The sequence below is a fragment of the Scophthalmus maximus genome, chromosome 14, assembly GCF_022379125.1.
Source record: "Scophthalmus maximus strain ysfricsl-2021 chromosome 14, ASM2237912v1, whole genome shotgun sequence".
NCBI lineage: Eukaryota > Metazoa > Chordata > Actinopteri > Pleuronectiformes > Scophthalmidae > Scophthalmus > Scophthalmus maximus.
Window position 1 is genome coordinate 10,342,539 of NC_061528.1, and position 23,922 is coordinate 10,366,460.

The following is a 23,922-nucleotide window of genomic DNA, read 5'->3' on the forward strand; positions in this document are numbered from 1 at the left end:
TTTATGTCAGCGTCTACATGCCGACCGTGTGCATCCGCCCATACGTCTGAAATTACACAGTTTAAAAGAAACAATGGTGCTGATACTTTGTGTTGGAGAGACAAACGATGCCAAATTCTTTGCAACTATTTAAAGGGTGATTACTTCCTTATGTAATTTGAAATGAGATCTGATTGTCATTGTCACACTCAAGCTCTGCAGGTTTTCTATGTGGATCTTAGATTTCATGAGCAAAAACTGCTTTAGTCCTGGATTTTAAAACAAATACTGTAGTGACATTAAAATGAGAGGTCAACTTATTTTGCCTTTTAGATATATCTACTTAAGATTGCATCGTTAATCTGATATTATTCAAAATGGCACACCATTCACAAGTGTAGAGCCGGATTAGTTAACACAAGCTTTTCTAAAAATGTATAGATTTAAATAGATTTAGACATACATGTTGTTTTATATTGTGTGAGTGAGAATTAAATAAACATTACACTAAAACACAAAAAATTAGATTTTCTAAAAATGTTCTCCAAAATAAAAATAGAGACAATTAACCTTACCATATTATTCTGAGAGAGAATCACTGTATGTATTAGTATAGTGTAATACACTCTTTGTGTACTCTGAGTAAAATAATTATTTTGAATATTTGGGGTTTCTAACATGAAGTGTTTTGAAGGCTCTTTGCTCGTTTTCTTATGCACTTTTTAATGTACTGCTGAAACAGGATGATGCTGAACACAAAACATTGTAAACTAAAAGGGATATCTGAGGTTGTCTGTTATGTAGGGGGCACAGAACTCACTGTTGTAGATATGGTGTTTAAGAAAATGAGTTTTTGTAAGGGGGAAAAAACTGCTGAATCAGGAACTAATCAGGAATTTATTGTGAAATTGTTTATGTGGGTTTTTGTATCAGGCTGAAAGAGCTACTTCATATTTCATTGTGACTTTTAGGCAAAATGTATTTGCATGCAGGAGCACAATGTTCATATCTGCATTTTTTCTTATGAAGATGAACATCCATTTTGCTAGTGCTGTGTTTGCAAGAACAATGTTCCATCGCTTTTGTCCATATGAATCCTCAAAATCCCTCTCAGTACAAAACAATAATAAGAAGCCGGCCCACCAGCGGCGCTTCATGGTGGCAGGCGTATGTGTTTGACCCCTGTGGGACCTATATGCCTTTTATTAACACCTGCCTGTTAGAGGAGCGCTGCACGGCGGCTGCGAGCTGATGAGGGAAACCTGGAGCGGGTGCGGCCTGTGTCACCGGCCGTTTGCTGTTTCCATTTCACAGATGATTAATCTCTCTGTGAAGACTTGGGCCGGCGCGGGCGGAGTGTATGCAGCTCTTCCTGCGCTCTCTCCCGCTGGCTGCACTCTGGCTGCCTGACTAAAAGGCCTTTAGAATTCCTGTGGAGAGAGATGTGCAGAGAGTGAATGCAGCTGGCTGGGGGTCAGTGTGTGGAGCTTTTTCTGCCATTGTGTAATTGAGGCTCTGGCAGGATTTTTTCCTCAGTTCTTTCAAAAGGGAGTATGATTGTGAAGTGCTGCAAGGGTTTGGGGAGGGAAAAGGAGGTAGGGGGAGTGTTGCAGGGGGTGGGGGAGTTTTTATATGAAGGGGGAGGTCAAGTTGACAGGAACAAAAAGAATGTGTTCCGCTAATTTCTTTGGGGCTGGATCAACAATAATAGGCTCAATTTCTTTATTACAAATTTTATAACTACCTCCCACCCATTTCCCCACCCTTTTCCGCTTCCAGATCCTGTCAAGACCCAGGCTTGCCTGTGGTCTCAGCCCACAAGTACCTCATGTGATGAATGTAACATACATTGCTGGAAAAGCTCAATATTTTCTCCAGAGGAAACTGGAAACAGAGTGAATAATTTCCCCTGCACCTCACTGGTACTCATTCAGTACGACTTGAGTGCCCGAGGAAGGACCAATAATTTACACCTAACTAACCAACTTCCAATTAGTTCCCTGCTCTTTCCAATTTTGTCGCTCTCTCTATCCTTTTCATTAAACAGTCCCGATGGAATATTGATGTGTTAGACTGTGACTCTAAGCGAGACACCCCAGAAGGCATTTTGTCATGATTTAAAGGAAGGGAAGGGGGTCTTGTGCATGCTCTCCCCGTCAAAGCCAGGCCACTCCTGCTTGAATGTGAGCACAGCCATTGTTCATTTTGGCATCAGGATGCCATGCATTTAGGAAATAATTACCCCATACCCTGCTGGGTTTATATTCTTTTTCATCTCCTTTAATGGCTTCTTGTTCATTCTCTTTTAACCCCAAACAGGACGTTATGTGCAAAATCAAGAGCTGGGTAGTGGATGAAAAGAAACATGTCCGCTACTATCCTGTCTGGAACGACAAGGAGGTAAGCCTTTGATGTTACAGTCAAATTTATGAATGGGATTTATCTTTCACGTCTTTTTATCTGTCCTGTTTTCCTCCTTTTTTTTCTCTCGAAACAACATGTCTTTTGTGTAAATCACACGTTAATGATACGCACAGCCTTTTGTTGTTTGTATCTTGACATTACTTGTGTGCAAGCTGATGTCATCTGGCCCTGCTGATCTCGATTTAAAGGGCTTTACGTCCCCACAGAGGCTAAACATCAGACCATAAGTCTGTGCTGTCCTCAAAGGCTCCTTTGGATAAGTTTGGTTTTCTGAGAACATTCCTTGTCTGTCTTAATCGCAGATCGAAGTGTTGAACAAATACTTGTTTTTGACATCCAAACCAATGATTTACCTTGTTAACCTCTCTGAGAAAGACTACATCAGGAAAAAGAATAAATGGTAAGTGCTTCAGAGATGTGCTGGAGTCAACTCATTGCATTCATTAATCGTCACCACAGAGCTTTTTCTTTTGCTTACTTGCTGGGTTACATTGATTTCTACAAGCTCTGATTGGATCTGCATTTTAGCCATATAAAAAAAAAAAAAAAGCATGTGTGCATGCTTCAGCTGATGCATGTGCTGGGGTGTGAGAAGTGTTGATCTACTTGACTGTGGCCTCACGCTGACAGAAACGGCCGTGTCTTTGTGAGGAGATCTGCCCGGAGGTGGCACAGAGTAAGGCCCCAACACGACATCCAGCTCTGCAGAACCCCAACCAGCCTCCAGACCCTGCAGTTCATTAAGCACATGCTGGCATATGGTCTCAATTTTCAATCTAAAAAATGTCTAATTTCCATATGAAATCTAAGAGACTGAGGGCTTTAAATGACAAACAAAAACAAACATATGCACTTCCAATGCCAAACTCATAATTAATATCGTGCAGAGACAGCAAAGAAGTTCAAACAATAATGCTACTTAGATACTCTCTGAATTTTTTTTTGCTCTGACTATGTCACATGTTGTTGTTCAAGTAGCATTACAAGCTTCACTTTACAGCCAGTGTAATTCAGTCAGTGTAAGAAAATGCAACAGTATATCCATGTGTGTACATAAATACTGGGATTTGTACTTTTTACTTTGCTGGTGCAACATTTTTTATAATGTGAACCAACTGAGGATGAGCTTTAATACACTAACAGAAACTTGTGGACTGTGTTTCCATCTCTACGGCGCTCTGCTCCGTTACAAACACTTTTTTAAAGTTATGTTGTGATGTGGCCACAGAGAGATGATCTAGAGGGCTGGTGTTAGACATCCATTACATCTGAAAGGGCTACTTTTCCACACTGCAGCCGCTTTCATCAATAACACCAACTCGCGGATTGTTATCGCACTTTTCCAATTGCCCTCTAGGCTTGTGGTGTCACTCCGTACAAAATTTGTTTTTAGCGGTTTGTCATGGCAGCATTGTATTACGAGGGGAGTTGTTTACCTACGACTGTTTGTTAAAATGTTCCTGACACGAAAGTATGACTGTGAGACAGGGGGAGGAGGGAGAGAGCTCATAAATCAAGTGAGTCATGGTATGTGGAACATCCGTCATCGGTAGGAAGCGAGCCCCCCCCCCCCCCACGTTTGTGTCTGTGTGTGTGTGTGTGTGTGTGTGTGTGTGTGTGTGTTTATGTGTGTGTGTGTGTGTGTGTGTGTGATTTTAGCTGTCTGAAATGCAATAAATCTTTGTGCGCTTTTAAACAGGCCAACAGTAGTGCCCGGGTGTCCCGAGGGCTCCTCGGTGAACAATGCTGACATCAAAGTGTTGATGTTTGACAAGTGATGAGTCACTTCCCTTGTCCAGAGCGGAGCTCACACCTGTATGGAGATGATTACAGGTAGATCTAGTTGGCCCTAATTGTACAATAAATGCTGCTCTCAGCCCTAATGGCAGCTAGTCTGCAGCAGAGACGCCAGACTGCCATTTGGCTGTCGCCATGCTCCCGTGTTTTTCCACCGGCACAGTTGAGATGATGATACGGTTAAGGACTATTCAAAGCAAACAGCAAGATGAATTGCAATCTCAGCTTTAATGTGCGGAGGAAAAGAAGGGCGAATCCTTTGAGACAAATAAGCCAATTTTATCGGTGTCTCTCAGGACACCCATTCAGGCCATTTCACAAGTTCAGTGCTTTTCCGTTTTACTGTTATATATTTTTCTGTGTTTTGTTGAGTGCCTGCTGTCAGTCAGAATTTGGGTAGGTGTTGTTCATTCAAGCAACATGCTCCACCAAACTGTTTTTTTTTTGTTTTTTTCATGTATGAAGGTAATTATTTTTTTATTCTGTTACAGAGACTTAATAGCCAGCTGTAGACACAGTTTGGGGAACGACATTGTTGTTGTTCTTTCGACACACATGGGCAATTACAGTTGTTTTATCAGACTATTTGAGTCCCCCAAAACAGTTTATTGTTAACCAAGACCATCCTCTTTGGAGCCACATACCAAGCTACCCTTGTTTAGACAAGAATACACCGTATTAGCTTTAGCAAGCCATCATTAATGGTGGGATCAGACGAGGAGCAAGGCCTCCTTTCATCCCCAGGTTCGCTGCTGGAGACGGTACATCATTTACTGTTGAGAGGAGCACATGGCTCCAATCCTATACAGTGTATGTGTATAAGAATGCGTACATGTGCATGTTTGAAGTCTGTTTCAGAGGCGACTCCATGCTCATTTGGATGCTGGCGTAATTGCGGTGTGGAGATCAAAGGCGCGCTGGCCGAGTGATGTTCCAGAGGAGACTTTACCACACAGCCCTCTCCTCTGTGTGGACGGGGCCGCCTGCTGCTCACCGCTCCCCTCTCCCCTCCAGCCATGCACTGCCCCCTGCACATCCCCGCTCGTAAAAAATGATTACGGCTGCATTTGTCATGTGTTTATTACTGAGAGGCATTGCCTGATAGGGAATGGCATCTACAAGAGTCTATCGAGAGGCTTGCTCCTCTTTGCTCGTTGTCGGCGAGCCGCCTGGAAGACTTGGTCACACGCTGCAGTTTGTGTTAGAGAGGGTCATTAGGGCACCGTCGATGGTGTGGCTGCTGCCGCCTGCCCAGTGTTACTGTGTTTTTAGCTCATGATTTAAGATATTGTTTATTAAGCTTGTGGCCTACTCATCTCTGTCAGCCTTCTTTTAATAGGTGTGATATGAGATATTGCATCCTCCTCAGAGAATAAAGAACAGTCCCATTTTGCAATGGCAAAAGACACAGTCACTCCAGATATGCGGTGATGTTTTTCTTTCCTGTCATTTTCTTTTTCTGATATTTTTTTCTCTCCTTCTCTTGGACTATGTGCATTAAAGTAAATTGGTGCCTCTTAAGTAGATGTGTTGACCTTTAAGGAAACTATTAAGCGTGACCTGTCTGTGAGTGCCTCAGCAGTGTGCGTTCTCCTGGTGAGTGTAAGAACTGCAGGGAAGCTTGAAGCTTTTATTATATACTTTACTATAGATTGCTATATAGTTACATAGTAAAGTTGCTCTTCCAGTTGACCTTTTTAGATATTTTTTTGCTGCCACAAACACATCAATTGTTTTCAATTCATTAATAAAACATGTTCATGGTGTAATACAGAAACTCTTACACTGTGCGTATAATCTCATCAGCCATTTCATATAATTATTACATTCAAAAGACACTGTTGATGGACACTTGTTTGACGAGTCTCAGTGTATCAGTGAGAAAGACACGCAATCTCTTTAGTTGTTATTTTATTTTTTTTTTGTATATTTTTGCAATGGTCAACTAATCCATAGAAAGACACATTTTTACTGACGACGAATTGATCCCACAACGTTGTTTGTGTGCACTGAGCCTAACATGGTTTATTCCTCTGCGCCACAGAGCTCCATCGGTGTCGAAAAACTATTCAAATCACATCAGTCAGCCGCACAGATACACTGAGAGGTTTGTTTCTTAATGCAATGAACATGGAAACTGGTGTGTCAGTCCACGGTTTACTCCTGCTTGAGTAATGTTTAGTGACCAGCTGTATGAAATTATTCATCCCATTTTTAAAACATTGTATTTGTAATATGTTTTTAGATATTTATTTCTTCAGTAGGAACGAGTGGGCGGGAGCTGACATATTTGGTGCTCAGTTAAAAGAAATCCAACCACCGTTACTCACGGAGGAGAGAAGCAGGGAAATGTCTTGCTCTGAGTCTGATACTTGAGTTGGCCTGTAGGAGGAGCTTTGTCAAATAAAGCAGAAGAAGGCCTGACAAGAATCTTCAGCGTGCCACTTGTGGACCCTCCGTCTCGAGAGCTCATAGCAAATGTTTCCCAAGCTCTCTCTCTCTGAACAGAACACACGGAGGAAAGAGATGCTTCGTCTGCACAGCTTTAGTGCTGACATGTATTTTGTTAAATCCATTTCTTTTTGTTGTTTTTGTTTTGAAGTGTCACAGTAATAAGTTAAACATGTCTTGTTGTGTCTGATCATCTTGACAAACAGCCAGCCCTCTCCGAGTCCCCGTCAACCCTCTCAGACAGAGGGATGAAAGCCACTCCATGAAAGCAGTCACTGCAGCTACTCCAAACCATAATTCCCATAAACACAACTGAAACTTTATTGAGTGCAAAACCACTGTCGCCATCCAAGATTTTAGGAACTACCATCTTGGGAGTTCACTTTTCAAAGCGATGTGGGAGATATATACGATCACTTGCGTGTTTGTTTTTTTAGTGTGGCACTGTCGTCCACTCTCTCCTTGTGCAGTGTGAGATCCCGAGAAACACTTTCCCATGCTCAGACGTGTACACCACTGCCCACAGTCGCTCCTAATGGATGCCTTTAGCAAGCTTCCAATGAGAGAAAACAACAGGAGGGGTTGTAGAGTAAAACTGAAACAGATGGTGCTAATAAAGTCCTGTCGGTCCAGCTAGCCCGGTTACTGACTGTCCCGGGTCCAGATAATGAAAGGACTTTGTTGACATGTCACATGTCACCCTGTTGTCCTTGTTGCGTCTGGGTGGTGGAGAGACGCAGCACTGCTGTTGTGACTGATGAGACGGACCCTAAATTTGAGGGACCATAGCAGAGACTTTTTCTATCCTCGTTTGTTCTTTATTGACCCTGCAAGAGATCAGTTTGCGCTACGAAAATCCGGCACACGTCTCCCTCATTTATCGGGCCCAAGCCCAAGGACAGGAATGCTGAGTGCGTCCCCTGCAGTTCATAATGTACGTAGACACCTCTGTGGCAGCACAACATGCTCGCTTTCTTCTGAGGGCGCCGTGGGAATTGTTCCCCTGCAACGCCTCTAGCCCACCATCGCAGACATAAAAAGAAACGCGAGTTTCAATTCTGTCTAATGATACAATTTGATAGCTTTGGCTTTGTCGAGCTGTGCTTTTTTTTTATTATCTTTGTGATAAGGTTAAGACCAAATACACGTGCATGCCACAGTAAGTAGCCCGCAGCCTTGGCAGCTCTAATGAGACAAATAAATGAATTTAGTGTTGCCACATACAGCTCCTGAATGCTTATTATCAGGATTATTGTTGAACTGTTGTGAATGGGGGAGGAGAGGAGGAAAAAACGATGGAAGGGGGCATGATTGGCTGATGTTACATATGTCCTTGATTACCTTCCTTCTGCTTTTATTCTAATAAGTGGCATTCTTTGTACTCCGTAGGACAGCTAGACAGTCTGACACACGATGAGAATAAATATTGCATGTGGTAGACATTAAGCTGTCATCCTGGGAAAAAAAAGAAGAGATGGAGAAATCCGTGTGGCATTCTTCGGCGCTACACTTTGCCTGCTCTTGTCACAATTGTCACATCTTGATGACTCCCCCCACTCTACCCCAGCCCCCTTATTTTCTCTCGCCCAGTCAACTGCTGTAAATGACAGCATGGATACCCCATATAGAGAATTATTTTGGGTGATGTAGAATGTACTCCTCTGGGTTACTGTTTGAATTTCTGATGTTTGCCTTATTTCACCGCCACCACCCCCGACTCACAAACAGAGTAAAAAAGAAAGAAGAAAAAAAAGTCCATCGCTATGATAATGTGCTCTCAAGAGCCACCATCAAAGACAAAACCAGGAATGATGGGTTGTTAGGGTTGTATCTATCACGTGCAAACATTTAAAGTGGCAAGATATGTGTTTGAAAATTTTAATGGGTGTAGTTTTCAAAGAAAAGAAAGTTGTTCAAAAAAAAAAAAAGAAGCTTGTTACCGGCACATCCTCAAGGTTTATCTGAGGTGTGATGTGAGATGATGCTCTTAATTAAAGCTGCTCCCATTGTGCCTGCGCCATGTTCTGTTTCCCCCAGCTCGTGATTTGCTTTGAAGGCTGAAAGAAGTTGACAATATTGGCGATTGTGTGTGTGTGTGTGTGTGTGTGTGTGTGTGTGTGTGTGTGTGTGTGTCAGATCTCTTTTTTTTCATTTCTTGGAGACTGATGTGTGATGCCTTTCCATCCGGCCACGGCCGCAGGGAGCAGAGAGCGTCTGCACTCTTGTCGCTCAGGAGCACACCACTGGGAGGATGAAAAGCTTCCCACAGAGCCCCCGACTTCCCAGCCTCAAAAGCCACCATGAGCTCATACCTCTCATTTCTGTCTCCCTTTCGCGGAGGAAGGAAAGAGGAGGGGGGTTAGTGCACGCTGCGTGCCACAGCATCATAACCCCCTAGGATGCTCGTCTGTGCAGCCTGGGACCAGCAAAACTGAGGGGACCCTGGGTTTATTATGAGTCTGTGCCCGGCATGCAAGCCTGCAGCTGCCAAGATATGTGAAATGACTCAGTAACACATGTGGCTGTTTTACCCAGGTTCAGGTGCTGGGTCCTCTACCTGTTGGTGTTTCAGGGGATGTAGGTAGGGGATTATGTTTCAGGTCGGTCAGCGTTCAATTACATCTGAAAGGAACACTCAGACTGGAGGTGATGGCCCACCTTTTACTGGCTTAAATGGCTAAGCACTCATAATAAAGCCAACCTGTATGAATGTGTGTCAGACGTAGGCCCGGGTCATTGTCTCAGGTAGCTGCCCCTGTACTTTAGGAGTGCCCATTGTTTTCCCCTCCTGAGCCATTTAAGCAGATCAAAGCTCTGACAAAGCCCAGGGAAGCCCCAGGCGTGTGGAAACACAGGAATTATCCCCCCCCCCAGGATTCCCACACAAAAAGACAAATAGACCAGCTCCGGAGGGTGGCCCCCTGTGGGACGTCTCCATTCAGAGCCCGTCTGTTCTGGAAGCTCCAGTTGTTTTGTTTTTTAATTTTCTCATTTCACAATATATTGTGCTTTAAATTAGATGTGTTGTAAATACAACAGGCTACAAAATATAAAGATTAGAACAACTGACGTGACAGCTGTTTCTCATGATGTACGATAAACAGATATACAAAGATTTGCATTTTGTTGCTTTAGCATTGAGAATAATTCCTGTTTTTATATATGTTGAAGTTTGATGAAAGCTAATGAAGGAAATCTATTTCCCTGCCGTCGTATAGAGAGCAGCGGGGAAAGCACAAACATGGTTTGTTCCCCAGACTTGTTTGAGCCTTCACGCTGGTGAATGATTAGCAGAAATAATGTCCCTGTCACCCTTAATCACATTAAAACGTGGTTAACATTTAATTTTTCCCACTTGATATGCAAAAATTTCCAGTTGATTTGCAGCAAAGGCCATTGGAATTCCATTATAAAAAGAATAAAAATTTCAGGCATCATTTGTTCAGAGAGGGATATCAGGACCAGAAAGTGCTGAACCTTTCTATTAGCCCAGCAGTGAGAGATGTGCACTTAATGCTGGGACATAATGGGAGACTGACAAGACGTGGACACACACACACACACACACACACACACACACTGGATTTAGCTAGTGTAGCTTAGACTTGTAAAACATAAAAAAACATTTTTATCAGATGTTTTTTGACTATAGAATTTCTGCCTGTGGAATAATTGCAGTTTTCTATTAAAACCTAAATCTAATAAGCTAATCATCAGAAAAGATAGAGGACACGACATGACATTGAACAGGCCTAATTGTAAACAGGCCTCCATCTATCGCATACAGATTTAATACAGATTTACACAAATACCCTAAGAATGAGACCAAACATCTGCGCCGTGTTTTACATGAACATTCCTTTCCCCAATTTACACCAAAAATTCACACAAATAATTGGAAAGGACATAAATACAACCGCGTTGAAGTTGACAGGATCAGATTTGGGAGTCGTGTTGACGGAGCATCGCGGCTCTTAATTGACAGTGCTTTGTTTCCGGACTTGGGAGAAAGGGGTGTTTCCTGTTCCTGTGGCAAGGTGTTTGTCTGGTCCCGTGTCACTCAGTGCAAGGACCCGGAGAACCCCGTGCTCATTTGCAGCTCACGTTCTCCGTCTCGGCTTCACATTATTAAAATCATCCCTCAGCCCTCTACCAAGAGCCTCTTTGTTACTTGGCTAGCTTGGCTCAGCTCTGTCAACTCTTCACCAATTACAGTCTCAGGTACAATGGTCTATTCAAAGGATCGCAGCCCTTGACTGGTGTGGAGAGAGTGATTTGTGAATCATTATTCAGCCGCCTGTAGAGAACGCAATACCTGAGGAATGCAAATAACGTGCCACCAAATAGACAGCTGTGCTGCTAAAAGTGACAAACTACAGCTGTTATTATCTCAGATTGGATTTTTTTCCCCCCTCTTGGAGCGCCTGCCGTCTCCTGTGTTTTCAGGGTTCTGCATTTGACTAAATGTGTTTCTGTCCTTTGTCGGTGAGACATCGGCTGCCACCGCGTCGCGGTCGAACATCAACTCGCCATTTACAGTGTAGTGTGAGCGGAAAGGGAAATATTAGGTTACGGCTCTTAATAGATGTGCATCTGAACAGACAGACAAACTGGCATATGAGGCCTCTCAAATTTACCCTGTAGCTTGTTGGGAAAATCATCCAATCAAAGCAGAACTGTGGTCTGCCCGCACCGGTTACCCTGTCATATATTGTATATTGATAATCATTAGGTAGGAGCAGCGATATGCTGCTGTAGGTGATAAAGCGGTGACATTGTTATTGGAATAGATGTGGTATTGAGGTGGTCGGGTCCCTCCCAGTCTTTGATTGTTATGGGCTTTAAACAGGAAACTAGGATTACAGATAATGACAGGGACCCCTTAGAATCAATCCAGCCTAGGAGGTCTGTCAGGGCCGCCGTGTGAAAATGGATTTGTGTGATGCTGTTCTTTAAAAGCTGTCCAATCCCAGCCTGAGAGCCGGTGGGGCTAATCTCATAATTGCCCAAACCCCCCCATATTGTTCTGACTGCAAGTTACCATTAAGTGTAAGGATATCTTTGTCCTGCAATGTCAGGTGTCCTGCTGGACTAGAAGACAAAAAAAAGAAAAAGAAAAAAAGGAAAAACTCAGGCAGTCAAGAGAATGACGTTTATAAGTTATAAGTATAGTGGTTGGCTGTTCTTCTTCCTCCCGGCTTGTTCAGGTGAATTACTTTATTTGGTTTTGGTAGAAAAATTAAGCAAACCAGGGACATTTTGTGGACATTTTGTGAACTACTGAAGTGTGAGGCAACTAACTATAAATTGTATGCACTTTTACTTAAATATTTCAATGTAATGCTTCTTAACATTTCTACTTAATTACATTCCAGAGGGGATTTATGTACTTTTTAAACAACTACATTTACCTAACAGCTAGTTACTACATACAGTTTGTCAATGCCTGTGCAATATGGAAATTGACTGCTTTATTCTTTCTTTATTGTATTTTGTGTATTTTTGTGTTGTATCTTAGTGTTTTAAGATGCTGTGTGATCTTAACTAGGTCTTTATAAATATAACCATTTTGCATATTGTGTGCGCTTCCATCCAAATACTTTTGGCACATTGCTTATAATGTTTTAAATGTTTACTTGTGTTGCTTTAATATGAGCATTTTTTAAATCATGTTGCAACTTTTACTTAGGAACTGCACATTTAAGTTGTGAGTCTGCTTCCTGCAAAGACTCTCATCAAACGTTTGGCTGGAAACTTTTGAGGAAAGAAAAGTCAAACTCTGAAAGAAATGCCTCTTGTGGAGTGCAGTCTCCTGCAAACACTCATATGTTCAGCTGCTCTCATGAATATGCATGCGCCAGCAGATAACAAATACTTCTGTTTCAATCAAGTCCTCCAACTGGTGTTGTGGCTGCTGTGTTCACCAGGCTGGTGAAAATCAAAGAGTGGGTGGACAGTCACGACCCCGGAGCCTTGGTCATCCCCTTCAGCGGCGGCCTGGAGAGCCAGCTACAGGACCAGAGTGAAGAGGAGAGGCAGAAGTACTGCACGGCGCACAAGACGCAGAGGTTAATTAGCATTCTGTCTCCCCACACTTTATTATCAGCTGTGTCCTCCATGCACTCCTTTAATTGCATGTGCTGATAGAATAATAAATGGCAGCGTAATTACCATCATAAAGCAAAGGATCCCTCTTCTTACCGAACAACTCAGTCAAAGGGTTTTCCTCTAAATTAAGTTTTTAACTGTCATCTGTCATCTGTAGGTATAATTATAACTTGGGCATTTTGGGCTTATTGTTCCTGTGTGAAAACCTCTATGGAGAGAAAAATTGTGACAGCAGATATTTTTTTTTCTCTCTCTCAGCGCAGAACGAGACAGCGGGCTGAATTCTTAAAAATGCTAAATGAGTCTACAAGCTTTGTAATTAATCAAAGAATCCATTGGAGAGTTGAATGTCTTACGAGGAACCAAGTGACCCATCTTATTCACTTAATGAGTTTATATTGGAATGAATGGGGCCTTGCCACTGAAGTGAACTTTGTCTAGGCACAAGCGGCAATAAAGAATACTTAAACAGTTCATACCCCTTGATTCAAGCTGAATGTTCTCCCCACCAGCGCCCTGAGCAAGATCATCAAGGCAGGCTACGCCGCCCTGCAGCTGGAGTACTTTTTCACTGCTGGACCAGATGAGGTCCGCGCATGGACCATTCGGGTAAGAGCCAGCACATACATCAGAGTGTGTGTGTGTGTGTGTGGGGGGGTGTAGCAAAACTATACACACACACACACACACACACACACACACATATACACAAAGGAATACACACAGTGTCCCACGTTCCACCCTGCTGACACCCTCACTGATATCACACACTTTCAACTTTGTCATGGTTGTGCCTTAGCTAGTCATTATAGGCCAAGGATAACTTCAATTACTGGTGAGCTGCTGAACAGTGAAAGTGGGGGCTACATTGATTGAGGAGGGCAACAATTGATTTTGCCCATTACGTCCATGAGAATGTTTCCATCCTGTGCAGATCTGCCTGCCCTCCTCCTGCCGCTGGAGATAAGGGGCCCGTGCATTGTGCCTGCCTAATCTGTGTGACGGAGGTTGTCTGTGCCAAAATTGATGTCGCTTTTCATTCGACTGTTTGTGGGCCTTGCAGGGGGCTCCTCCTCCCTGTGTGTCTCAGTTTACTGAGCCCGGCCCGCCAAGACCTTTGTGCAACTGGATGGCAGGACTTACATCAATACAGATGTTGGCTTTGCATGCACTTATTGTGTTTGTTTGTTTTTTTTCCTTCAGCAAGCAGAAGAATTGAGTGTAGATATGATAAGGTATTTGACCAGTCGGCAGTTGTATATTATTAAGTCGGTGTAGGTGGTTTTAATACTGCAAAGTAACTTTAAAAAAAAACTTTTAAAAAACTAAACATTCGGGTTTATCTTGTTGTATTTAATCATATACACTCTTCCATCCCATCAGGTAGCTCAAGGATTCGCAATTTCAAATCAGACTTTTAAAATGCAGAATGCTTTAAATCCCATAAACATCACTTGGATAACCATTTTCAAAAAGCAATTTTCCAAGAACCTGCGGTGAAGCAGATCTGTAATGTTTTGTTCCCTGAATGTGAAACTCTTCTCGTTCTAGTTTTCTAATTTTGGTGACACATTGTCAAAAAAATTTCCAGATAATCTTGTAAGATATATTCAATATACCTTTGCTGAATTGGGGAAAAATGTGTTACAATTCAGAACATTATTGCAGATACTGCTTTGAAATGTTAAATTGGAACTACAGTTGTCAGTTTATTAGGTACACCCCACTAAAACTAATGTCATCTAATGCAACAGTCCTTCAGTAAACCCTCATGAGGGTTTTAATCTTCAGTTATTGTTGAAACTTTTCAGAGAGATGTTGATTCAACTGTATGGTCACTTTGAAGACTTCAATTTATGTCTTGTTTCTACAAACATCTGGTAAAAAAAAAACTCCAGATGTACACATTTTTTGTGTTCTTAATATGTTAAATCTTAATATGCAAAATCAAGTGGAAAAACTAACTAATATTTGAAACTAAATGGGAAGATATTTCAATCGGGAATAATAATGAATAATGAAAAATGATATACTAATATATTTTTTAAAAAGTCCACAAAACACAATTTGTAAATATCATATATGTAACAATATATATGGCTCTGTACTGTGGTGCTTTGATGATGTGGGGAATTCACCACAGTTGCAACACATGCAAGCACAGTAACCCACACCGTGTGTTTCTTTTTATTTCAGGGTATTTTGCTTTTATAAGATGGTCGACAAAGAGGAAAAACAACAAGTTAGACAAGCAGGGGAGTAAGGAGAATAACATGCAGCAAACCCCCTGGTCAGATACGAACACAAGACATTTCAGTGGTACAGTGTGAGCCTCAGATCGCCTGCCAACAGGAAGCCCCACGCTGGTACTTTAGACAAATATTCACATTTTCATCAGAAATGCAAATTTCATTTCAGTGTAGCAAACGACAATAATTGTTGCTACTGACTACAAAAGAAAAGTCTAAATAAGTCTTTTCATATTGGTGTTAAATGTATGGTTTTAGATGATGTGAAACACATCCAAAGAAGTTTTAAGCACCCACTTTGGGAAGTATTTTGAATATGGCTCTTAGACCCTGTATGGGCCAGAGGAGATGGTGAGCTCACTCCCTCTTATTCACACCGGACACATTACATTTAAGTCAAATGACATCACTGGGTTTAGGCACACACGCATCTCTGCATGACTGGTGTCCTCGCTATTTGCAAAAAAAAAGTCTTGAAAACACTTCAAAGGCATCCTCAAAACCACGCTTGTCCTCCTCGACATAACTGATGACACCCAGCCTTGATTGTGTGTGAGGGGCATTTAGTCAGGTAAGCATCAGTGAGTAACTATATTAAGTCAATACATCTTGCATTGTAAAAACTACACTCAGTAATGTCGTGTTCCTAAGTCCTTTAACATGGTTTATTAGGCAGCCTCGAGGTGACCATTATCTATCAGCCTGCTCTGCATAGCTCTTAACTAGGACAATGTGGATCTCTTGTAATGCGCCATGTGAAAAAAAAAAATCCCTCCCTTAATCTATTTTTCTCCAGATAGACAAACCTTGATGCTGATTAATGGTGGTTAAACTCACAAGCACTCCGTCAATGAGATTGCAAAGAGATGGTAATGTATTGGAGTCATTAAATACGCATCATTCTTTTGGCATGAAATATGTTGACCCCAACCTGATTATATACATAATTAAAACCGCTCAACAGTTCCTGAGCACAGAGCTGCAGAGCAGAGAGGGAGAGAGCGAGCAGGTCGACAGGCAGGAGTCAGAAGGATAAAACGGCAGCCACGTCACTTATTTGGGGCAATTTGTCATTTCGGTCCATTATTTTAGTGCATATAAATTGCACATTTCGTCATTCACCAGTTGTGTCTTGGAGTGTTAAAGAGGTTTCAGAGTACAACAAATTTCTAAAAGCATTGTTATTTTGTGCTTTTAAAAACACCCAGCATGTTTTGATGATACATTCATTACTTTCTACCCCCCCCAACAAAAGTTTCACATACTCCAGCACTATAGCCCTGCATCAACACCGGTGAAATATAATGTAATGTTTGGATTTGCTTTACCAAACTCTGGTGCATCACAACACTAAAGGCCTGACGCAGTGTTGTGTACCACCCTGGCCTCTCACTGCAACACCGGGTCTTCTTGCTGTCATGACCAGAGAGCCGAGCAGCGACCCACAATGAGGCAAGATTGCTTGGACAGAAATCAATACTACCACGGAATGAGAATCAGAAGGCATTGATAGCAGTGCTGTGTCCTTATCGGTGTCCAGGCCGCCCTAGCAGGGCACAGCCGAGCGGAAAGCTATCCAGAAATCAGGACTGAGGCAAGAATACCCCCGACTGAAAACACCCCGGAGTGATGCTCACAGCGCTATCACCCTATCAAACACCATGTCGCTCGCATGCTGTAATCCATCTTCTCCAAAACAATTCATTTGTCCTCTCTTTTTCCTTCCTTGTGACAGAAAGGAACTAAGGCTCCACAGGCTGCGGGGAAGATCCACACAGACTTTGAGAAGGGCTTCATTATGGCGGAAGTAATGAAATTCCAGGATTTTAAAGAGGAAGGCAGTGAGAGCTCTGTCAAGGTGAGCAGCCATGGTGCCGGAGGAGATGAGGGGAAGTCTCCTGTGATCAGTGGAGCTGACAGTCACCGCACTGCTCCAACCGCAAACTGCTCCTCACCTTTACTCAGGGGAAGAAATTACTGCACACACTCCATCCAGCACCACTCCTGACAAGCCAGCTGATTCTGGCTCTGAACACTGCCATTCTGCTCCAGCTGTGCATATCTTTATCACAATGTGTCTTAACTGGCTGATGGTGGCTCCTTCTCGTGGCTCAGCTCAGTAGCTCAGAGGTAGCACTTCTTCACCCTCACCAGGCGTTTATCCGATCTATAGAGAGCGCTGTAAGCTTGCTGCTCTCTGTTGCCAAATCCCCGAGCCACTGCACGGCGTGTGACAGTGATATAAAGCGGCAAGTTAAATAAAGTGTGAAATTCCTCATATAAGGCCTGTTTCATGGCTGCGTGGCGCATGAATGTGACGCGCATATCTTACTTTTTATGATAGCCAGTGTTTGTTTCGACCTTTTAACTGTTGTGTGGGTTGTTCATGTGCACACTGCTGTCAAATGTAATAACTGATTTCATGGTTAATTTGCGAAGACAATAACCGGGCGCCTTCTGCAGCCAGTTATTGTAAGTTTGATTCAAACTTTGTTTTTTTGTGTTGTTTTAGGTTTTGCATCAATCTGGTGTCATATAATGTTATGACCTGTCATAATCGGCTGATCAACACTTTAAGATGCCTTTCTCATCAATTAGGGTTTTTTTGTGATAATTTAAGTGTATTTTCTGTATAGCCATATTTTTTTTACTTAATTCTTAATTGACTGAATTAAAGCATAACTTAACCTTGCTATGTGTGAGCAGCAGCTGTAAGCCATGCTGTTATAATCCCACTATCACCACCATCTACTCCATGTGCCCACTTACAGGCTCCACTAATGTAATCATGGTGACACACAGGGACCTGCGGCGACCTGTGTGGCAGGAAGCACTATGAAAACATTCAACTCTCTCTGCTATTCACGTCTTTTTTTTCCTTTTTTTTTTAATAAGCATTTAATATTTAATGCAGCAGCAGTGTATTGTCCACACCCCTCATAAGCGGCAAACAGAGGGTGAAATCTGCCGGTCCCTCGGGAGTTTCACCATTGTTATCCGAGGTTGAGATCTGAGTGTCGGGTCCTTACTGCATGCCCTCTCACTAATCCCTTTTTGAGCCTCATAAGAACATGGAGCATTTCTGACTGCGGCATTAGGGTCCATGCTATTTAATGCCAGTTGTGGGAATAGGCTGTCTGAATAGGGCCAGTGTACGAGGATATCACATTATTAGTAATCATATCTGCTTAAGCCAAGCTTGCTGCTCCAGATGGCTGCTTTCAAGTGCAAATGAACCAGTTAGACATGTCTGGTTTAATACATACTCAGGAATCACAAATAGCCATTGATTTTCTTCCCTGACTCCCTCTCCATCCAGTGTTTCTGGTGGTATTGAGCTTGGATTAAATGGTCTCCTGAGCCTTTAAAGGGACATTGATTCTTCTAATTAATTGTGCGCTGTGCAGAACCAGAATGCATAAACCTGTCCGTATTAGCACTTCAAGTCAATTATTTTGAGCTTGCCGGGAAGGAGAACAAACACTTACTGTATACAAAAGAAATGTTAGAACTTATTTTGTTTCCTCGAGAAGTTTGATAGTGCTGTAATCAAAGACTTATTAACATTTTGAGCTTGTGTACATGAAACTGAAATGAGCAGAAGAGAGGATTATTCACTCAGTGGGAATTCAGGCACCCCTTGGTACAAAACATGGGAAAGTGCGTGTGTGTGTGTGTGTGTATTTTTTGAGGAGGGATAGCAAATGGCGTTAGCAGCTGAAGTTATTGAAGGGAGTGAAATATATTGGAAACTAAGATTTCGCTATTATTGATTAACAATATAAACTATTATTATGGGCTCTATATTGTCCACGAGCTAAAGTATGTAGCAGTCTATAACCTGTACATCATAAAATGTTTTGTTTGTTTTATGATTTTCAGATTTTGATTTAGTTTTTTTCTTTTCTTTTCTTCTTTCTTCTTTCTTACAGGCAGCTGGGAAATACCGACAACAGGGAAGAAACTACACCGTTGAGGATGGAGACATCATCTTTTTCAAATTCAACGCACCAAATGCACCAAAGAAAAAGTGACAAAAGAACAATATGTTTGTTTACATAACTGACTCTATTGTGACCTTCTTCTTTATCCCCCCCAATACACACTGACAATTCTTTTACCCATCCAGTAGGATCAAATCCCCCCCTCATGTGCCAAAGCACAGGTTCCTTAAACTCTGACAGCTTTGCTATTTAAGATCAGGATCGGCCCCCACTCCAAATTGTAGCAGCATTTGAAGGAGCATATTACTCTCCAGATACTTCATTAATCTCCATCACGGGTGCCAGCCCTGACACAGCTGACAGCGGGGACAATGCCACCTGCTCCTCTCCCCTTTCTGCAGATAATACATGTTTTACAGTAGCCCAGATGTCTACACTCAATAAAACATTCGACAAAACCAGCCTGTGTGTGTTTTGGGATGTCTGTATTGAGTGGGAAGCTGCATGGGGACGGTGATAGCGGTCCTGCCGACTACTGATTAGAGAATTAAAAGACACAGCTGACATTGACTGTAGCACAGAAGGGGACAATTATAATTAAATCTGTTAAGTGATGCTGATTTTAGAAGGTCACATGCAGGATGCAGGTGTTGCCGCCAAAAGAATCGGTCAGTTTAAATTATTATTTGTAACTTATACCTGCTGAGGAAATCTTTTGTTTACACTTTAATTTTATGTTCATCAATTTGGGATTTATGATCGATGCATATGTGTCCTCCCCTTCACTGTTCCTACAGTTCTCCGCTAAAAATCTCCAAATATTGACAAAAATATCATCTTTGTTATATGTTTACAGTTCTTCCTACACCTATCCTTCAACAATGAGGCGAAATGCACACCTACAAAAAGAATAAAAGAAATATTCGTTCAAACCATATTTTCACCACGAAGTCCACATTTTATGATATTCTGTATAGTATGAAAATAGAAGTTGACACAATCTGCAACGCACTACCAGAAAACGATTCCTGTTGTTTGAAGTAGTGTTTTTCTCGCCCCTATACTTTGTGTGTAAGTGTTTGTGAAGCGTTTATGCTGATGGAATTGTATAGCTGTAGCCGCAGTGCTCCAAAGTAAGATTGTATTCTCCATGGGAGTCCCAACAAAGAGCTGCAGATCAGCAGTGCTTTGCTGAATATCTTGTAACCATTAAGATTGCAGAGAACAAAATGGCCTTTTGATGGGAACAAAAAACGATTGAATAAAAATGGTCATTTTACAGAGATAGTATTGCATATCCAAGTTTTGGATAGGATTTTTTTTTTATGAGCCAAGCCTGTGCTAGCACTACAAAGCACAGTGTTTGTCATGGAAATAAGGTGGATTATAGTCTTTAAGGTATGAGATCAGTGGCAAAATATAGGATAGTGTTTACTGAGGTTAGAAGGAACAAAATACGATCGACAATATGTGCATCAAATAACATTAAGCTTACTTTGCTTAGCTTGAGCATTAAACACCGATGTAATCACTCGTACACATTGCATGCAGCAAATCAAGGAAGTCGTACACCAGTACAGTGCACTGCCCTCTGTACAACAACAAGATGACTGTTTTTAAAGTGAAACCATACAAACCCTCTGGAGAGGACATTGGGGGCTTGAAATAAAACTGTTTTTGCATTCTTCCCAGGGTGGTGGTGGTGTTGGCTAAACCAAACCCCACATTGAAGATTATTCATCTGCTGTATAGTCTTGAAGCTCAGCGAATTTATCAAGTTATTCCCCGTGGTCTGGGTCTTGGAGTATTTTGTTTTTCATAAAGTGACAATAAATTTTTTTAGAGTGAGTAATTAAGATTATTGGGGTGTCCTCTGTCCTGGTTTCATGGAACACATTTCAGAGAATACATGCAAACATGACCAGCGAGTTAGTGATGAAAACACATAAATATTCATAAACACTATAAAAGAATTTAGGTGGACTGTTGAAGCTGTCTAACTGGTTGATCCTCTGAGAAATAAAATAAGTTCAGGAATGTGACACGTTCTCTGTTGGCACAAATGTTCTGTCAGCACCATCAATCAAGCGGTGCCACTCTGCCCTGAGGAAAACCACAGTGGCATCAAACCAAAACGGACACAGCTTGCTTTGAGGCTCGCTTTAAACACACACACGCACACACACAAACCCATCAAAACAGACCACGGCCATGCTGTTGTAAATCACGTGCACACCAAAAGCCTTTTATGAATTGAAAATTAAAAAAGAATGTATGAGTTATAACAAATAAACATCTAAATAATTAGTGCAGTTTTTTTTTCTTCCAGAACAGCAACCATGCACAAGGGATTGCCTTGAGAAATTCAATGGTTATTATAAACGTATTGTATCCTATTATCACAGGGTGGAAATTATCTCTATTTTGGATGACAATAGTCAAGTGTTGCCATGCTGTAATTATTGCCATTGTGTGACTTGTCTGTCTGACTCTTGAGCTATATACTGTACACAGAATAGACAGGAAATCAATATAGAATCTGGATCCGACAAAAATAACACACAAGCTCACATGTGAGGGTTTATGCAACAATTTCCTCTCATTCGTGTTGTACTGTCATCACACAACTTTGGGCCCTGATTTATTGCTGGCTCTGTCATAGTAAAATATCAGCGGTATAATGTTGAAAGAAAGAATGCCATAAACAGCTCAGAGGAGTCGCAGAAATTTTAATCATAACTTAGGCTGACAAATTTACTTCCTCTTTTGCAATTGTTATTCCTACAGAAATGACTTTTTTTATTAAAATAGGTTCAGTGTTTTTAATTTGCTATAATTGCAGCAAAATGTTCAAATGCTTCTAAATGCTTCTTGTCCAAAAATATTACCTGCAACACCGACTCAAATAACAATTTAAAATACTCCTTAGTACAACTTTGTACCTTTTTGTACATTTTTCCTGTCACTTGTTAATCCAGTCAGGTGGTATATGCTACAATGATGTTGACACGTGTACTCACACACATACATATTCTATCTCTCTACATAGAGGAATCTGTTTGCCATATTTATTCAGTGTTCTTGACACTGCTACATGTTCCTGTATTACACACAGTAATCTGCACACTACAAACCAGACCACAACCCATTTCATTTCATTAAATAGACACTGTAAATTGGTTGTCTAGTTGTTTGTGTGTATCTATTTGATATAACTTTTATATGTGTTATCTGTGTTAAACCTCATGGTCTTTGGTCTTTTAGAAATTTTGAGTTTTGAGTTATTAATTCTGATTCTGACTGCGTCTGTATACCACGTAGATGTTTAACTTCCACATTAAAAATGACTATGAAAAAAAAAAAGTTCATGCAGCTGGTTTTGACGTCCAACGTTGTGTACAGCAGTTAATTCTCTGTACCTCAGACAAAGAACAGTATGATCGTTCCTGTCTCAAGAGCTTCAGAGATTTCTATGACACGCATTTGATATTCCATCCACACTTCTCCATGCAGCACCAGTTGCAATTTTCTCTCACAGGTCCCATTTGCAGTGTCCCACAAGGTGCCTCCAGCAGGGCAGTTTCTCTCCGTGGGGTCACTCTCTTTTGGACTGGCCTTCATGAAAATAACTGTCAATATGTTAATCTGAAACACTGAGCCATTGTCGACTCACTCAGTTACTCCTCTCAGCCTTCATGTGTCTGCACATGTGCCACAATGACAATGTCCACTAGAAGTTATTGGGAAGAGGCTTTTGTGTTAAAATAACAATGTTTTTCTTGCAATTTCTCATCCATAATTCCATGCAGACTTGTTATTTGAGCATATCATCCATATCATATTTCCCCCAACATAATCCTGAAGAGAAAATGAAAGCTAGAAGGTCTGTGTACATGCTGTGAGGAGGTCATAGATGCCCTTGTTTACAATTATATATATATCACTGAATCCTTATGTGCTGAAACTCCCACTGGGTAATTGCTCCACAGACTTCACAGGTTCCTCTCATGAGGGGAATACAACACAATGTCAATACGGTCTAATTTCCTTTGTTTGCAGCTGTAACTGGAGACAACACTCACAGACAAATGCCATGTCTCGTGTAGGCCACTGTGTCCTGCAGGGTTTTTTGTGTTGCTTTTAGGATATTTGACTTTTCCCTTTAACTTGGAGGTCTCTGTAGAATTGTTGATATGTGTCCAAGGACTCCTGGAGTAAGACAGACATAGCTGCAAGGTTTTTCTAAAGCTGTTTCCATTGGCCTGTGTTTACCTGACACTTGGATTGACAGCAGAGTGATTGGAAATGTCCACCATTCAATGCTGTGAGCTCCTGAGTGCACAGAAAGTGCTTTTGTAGTCTGGCTGTAATGGGCCAAGTTTGAATTGAAGGTTGAGAGAAATAGCCTCACTGCAGTCGCTCACTGTGAGGAACTGACACACCACAAATAATACTCAAAAGTGGGGTCCTGATAGCATCACAGGCACAGATCAGGTACAATAGCATGCAGGTTCTCATTTCAATGCACTTTCACAATGTTGTAATGTGCACAATCAGATGGATGGGAAGAAATCCAGCCAAATGCAAAGTCCGATTGTGCCTGATTGTGTGTGATTGTTCAAGTAATCATCACAAATGACATCTTCAATTACTGATCATTCTACTAATTCTAAAGTCATACAATGCCACAGTCAGTTTTCAAAAACACATGGCGGCAAGGATAAATGGCGCTGTGGAATGCGATGCTTCAAAGAGTCAGATATTCATGTATCTGTGCACCAATAGAGTAAGTCTGCTTTGTAAACGTAGAGATTGGGTACACTGATCTGGATATCGACCATGAGTTGACTCATCCAAATCAAATATGTGAATTTCTGCATCAATGTCATTATAACGTTCACTGTTTCCTCTCTTAATTCAGCAACATGGCCACCGACTCTTTTGAGTTTTTAGAGCCAAAGAAATCCCAT

General features: G+C 41.6%; 1 protein-coding gene across 4 annotated transcripts in view; it reads left to right on the top strand.

Annotated features, from left to right (window-relative positions):
* LOC118282970 (obg-like ATPase 1) overlaps positions 1-19,410 on the top strand; it is a 41,900-nt gene extending 22,490 nt beyond the window's left edge. For 3 of the 4 annotated variants that reach the window (XM_035604567.2, XM_035604566.2, XM_035604564.2), the window contains 6 exons: positions 2,299-2,379; positions 2,706-2,803; positions 12,579-12,719; positions 13,272-13,368; positions 16,744-16,866; positions 18,941-19,410. In XM_035604567.2, coding sequence (XP_035460460.1) covers positions 2,299-2,379; positions 2,706-2,803; positions 12,579-12,719; positions 13,272-13,368; positions 16,744-16,866; positions 18,941-19,042 — 642 coding nt within the window. In that variant the 3' untranslated portion in view covers positions 19,043-19,410. The other variant, XM_035604565.2, reaches the window with a different exon arrangement.
* Positions 19,411-23,922: the final 4,512 nt, after the last annotated feature.